General features: G+C 33.1%; 1 protein-coding gene across 1 annotated transcript; it reads left to right on the forward strand.

Moving 5' to 3' along the window:
- Positions 1-1,067: 1,067 nt before the first annotated feature.
- LOC127240430 (SUMO-conjugating enzyme SCE1) lies at positions 1,068-3,770 on the forward strand. Its single transcript, XM_051259124.1, has 5 exons — positions 1,068-1,439; positions 1,563-1,646; positions 2,396-2,548; positions 2,651-2,764; positions 3,373-3,770. The coding sequence occupies exons 1-5, from the start codon at positions 1,371-1,373 to the stop codon at positions 3,433-3,435; spliced, it is 483 nt and encodes a 160-aa protein (XP_051115081.1). The 5' UTR covers positions 1,068-1,370; the 3' UTR covers positions 3,436-3,770.

Consider the following 3,770-nt stretch of genomic DNA (forward strand, 5'->3'; position numbering starts at 1 on the left):
TTAAAATAAAAGAAATTATAAAATTATGAATTTTAAATTGTGATTAAAATGTATAATTATATATTTTTTTTTTTTAAAAAATGACAAATTATGTTGGACAAACTTAAATAGAAACAATGGACAAATTAAATGAGACAAAGAGAGTATATATTAGAAATTTTGTTGGAATTTTTTTCTGATAAAGTGTCTTGTAAGATTATTTTTGTTTTGATTTTGAATAATAAAATTTTGAATTGAAATAATTATCATTAATGTGCTGTTTAAAATTAGATTTTTTTGTAATAAAATAAATAAAAGAATAGATAATTGATTTGATATTTTTAAAGAAAAACTAAAAGTGAAATACTTTTTTTTATGTTATCCAAATTTATTTATATTTTTTTTTTGTTGTCATTCAAATTTATTTATAATTTTGTTTTTAGTATATTTATTTTCATAAAAGAAAAAATCTATGTTTTTATTTATTTTCTTTATAATTCGTATGAAATCAAATAGACATAAATTTATATAAGAAAAAGAATAATAATATAAAAAATAAAATTTCTATGAGTAAACAAAATTTTATTATTATATTACTCTCTCCGTCCCATGTACTATGGGCTTATTACTGTAGATACGAGAATTTAAGTAAAGTGTATTAGTAAAAATAATTATTAGTATAATAAAAATAATTGTAAATTAAGATTAAGATAACTAAATAGTTTAATTAAGATTAAAAAATTATAAAATTTAAAATTTAAAATGAGATTAAAGTGTATAATTATATTTTTTTAAAAAAAATAAATAAATTATGTGAAACAGACGAAAATAGAAAATAAAAACAATGTGGGACGAGGGAGTATTATTTTCAAATATGGACTATGCAATAAAGCATAGTCTCATTTTGGATCGTCTGATAATTAAGGGTAATCGAATCGCGACAACATCACGCGTTTTCCACGCGTGTACTAATCAGCGTGGTTTTCACGCTGGAATAAAGTGGCCAACCCCAACCCCAACCCCCCTTTTTATTAAATACATATCTTTTGTGGTTTGACTTGTAAACTTAAGCCCAATAAAATATGACTCAGCATCAGCAATCCCTCATTGTACTTTTACATTTCTACCCTTTCCATTCAGATCTAATCTGGACCGTCCATTCCAATTCCCGAAAAGAAAATTAAAATTGCATATTCCTTTTACCGGCCGCTTCCCTTTGCGCTAAATTAAAAGGCAAACGCAAAAGCAAAAACTCCTCGAAAAACTGCGATTCAAAATTGTGGGCTACACACAAGTAGAGAGAGATAGAGATAGGACGTAGAGATAGAGGGTTAGAGAGAGAGAGAGAGAGAGAGAGAGAGAGAGAGAGAGGGCATTTTGGGAGAAGAAGAATGTCGGGAGGAATTGCTCGCGGGCGGCTGGCTGAAGAACGGAAGGCTTGGCGGAAGAACCACCCTCATGTTGGATCGAGTTTCATTGGACTTTTTGTTTTATTGGTTTTCTTGTCTGTGTGTTTGACTGTGTTGTGGGTAATTTTTGGGATGGTTTTTTTGAGTGGGAAAATTTTCTGTTTTTTGTTTTAGGGTTTTGTGGCTAAACCTGAGAGTCTTCCCGATAGTACAGTTAATTTAATGGTGTGGCACTGTTCGATCCCGGGGAAGGCAGGGGTAAGTGTATAAACTTTACTGGTCCCTTTTTTTGTGGTTTATTTCGATTGGAATTGCCTGCGTTGTTGATTTTGGCATTGGTGGAAATAGGGATTTGAGGGTTTGTGTGTGGTTGTGTGTAAATTGTTTGAATCTAATTCGTCGGTGGTCTGGTAGGAGTGCTTGCAAGTTCGTGCTTTTGAACTTTCTGTATTTTGTTGTGATTGTCTTGATTTTGGTAAACACTAGTGGCCGTTTGCACGGCGTGGTGCTTATTTATACTTTGAATTTTTATTAGGGCAATTCTCGACATCACCATATGATATGCTCATTGTTGCCTTACCTTTTTGTAAGTTAGGGTTTCTTCACGTTTTTCCTGCTTTGATTTGAGTATTAATTGCGGAGTAAAAGAGGGTGATATGGTTGTGAAGTTCAGCTTTTGACGAATAAGATAAAAATTGTTCTTCAGAACAGTAGTTGTATGATTGAAGATGACGTTTGTTAAGTAATAAGCATGATAATTCAGGAAGGAGAAATTACAAAGACCCAAACTTAGTGTCTTACCTATTCTCACTCAAAAGGAAAAGAAACCAATTTGAGTTCGCTTTTGGATCAGTTGTATTTCTCTGTTATCTTTGATTATTGGGTCTTAAATGACATGTGCAGGTTGAAACTATATCCATGGAATTTGATGTCCATGTTCTCTGTAATTTTCAGCATTTCTGTGATGTATGTTCCGGGACATTTACTTCTCCTAATTGATATTGCAGACTGATTGGGAGGGCGGTCATTACCCCCTTACAATGCACTTTAGTGAAGATTATCCAAGCAAGCCACCAAAGTGTAAATTTCCGCCAGGTTTTTTCCATCCTAATGTGTATCCATCTGGAACTGTTTGCCTGTCGATTCTCAATGAAGATAGTGTAAGTCCATTGCTGGTGTCGTGCTGATAAACTATAATTTCAGAGTACTACTGGTCTTGTGTGCCAGGGTGTTTTCATTCTATCCACTTGTGATGTTATTAGGGTTGGCGGCCGGCAATTACTGTGAAGCAAATTTTAGTTGGTATCCAAGATTTGTTGGACCAGCCTAATCCGCTTGATCCAGCTCAAACTGAGGGCTACCATATGTACATCCAGGTAATAGAACTTTCCTTGATACCGCAAGAAATTAGCCCTTGTTTTGTGAAAAGTAAAACACTACTGCAGCTGCTTTGTATTTTTTGTTGTGTCATATTGAATATATTCTGTATTCTTGTAAGATTAATGTTTACGGTCAAGTTATATCTCCTTGTTAGTTTAATGTTGTGTTAAATGGTGTAGATCATAGATTGTCATACATATAGTTTTTTTTAGGCCTCGTGAAATTTGAGTGATTACACATGATAATCTTGTATCAAAGCTAATTCCATGATCAACTAGATGCTTGGTGTAGATGGTCTAAAAAGTAGGATAAATAATTCAATGCTATACCTTTGGGGTGCACACTCCTTTTTAACCATGTGCATATGTACAACCTAGACATTAGAATTTGGATAGAGATAATAATCGGATATCCAACTACATGTGCATATACAACCGGAGGTTCTATACAGAGTTTTTGTTTACATGGTTCTTTTAATTTCTTCTATCTAAATCCTGTCTTATCTTTTACACTTGTCCTAACACAACACGGGTTTTATTTGTATTATTATTATTACTATTATTTTCCTTCGAATGGATTGTTACACACAGTTTTATGCCTTCAGGATCCTGTGGAATACAAGAAGCGGGTTCGGGCGCAGGCCAAGCAATATCCTTCTCTGGTCTAAGATCTGGATGCATATTCTCTATTTTCTTATCATCGGTGTCTAGTTTCATCGTGCAAAGTTGTTGCTGTGAAGGTTGCTTTAAATTTAAATAGACAAGACTATTTTGTGCCGAAGTGGTATGGCGATGGGATTTACAAGACTATGTTGTTACTTATAACTAGTGTGTGTGTGTGTGTTTTCTTGTTAAAGGGACAAGTGAATTTATCTATATAATGCATTCAGAGCCCTAATCTTGTTGTGGCAAAATTTGTTGGATATAGTTTGTGATTATATTGTATTTCCGGAATTGTGATGTTTTAGATAGCCCTTTAATGCACACATGATTGTCCAACTTA

Source organism: Andrographis paniculata, unplaced genomic scaffold (genome assembly GCF_009805555.1).
Source record: "Andrographis paniculata isolate CXL003 unplaced genomic scaffold, ASM980555v1 Contig79END, whole genome shotgun sequence".
NCBI lineage: Eukaryota > Viridiplantae > Streptophyta > Magnoliopsida > Lamiales > Acanthaceae > Andrographis > Andrographis paniculata.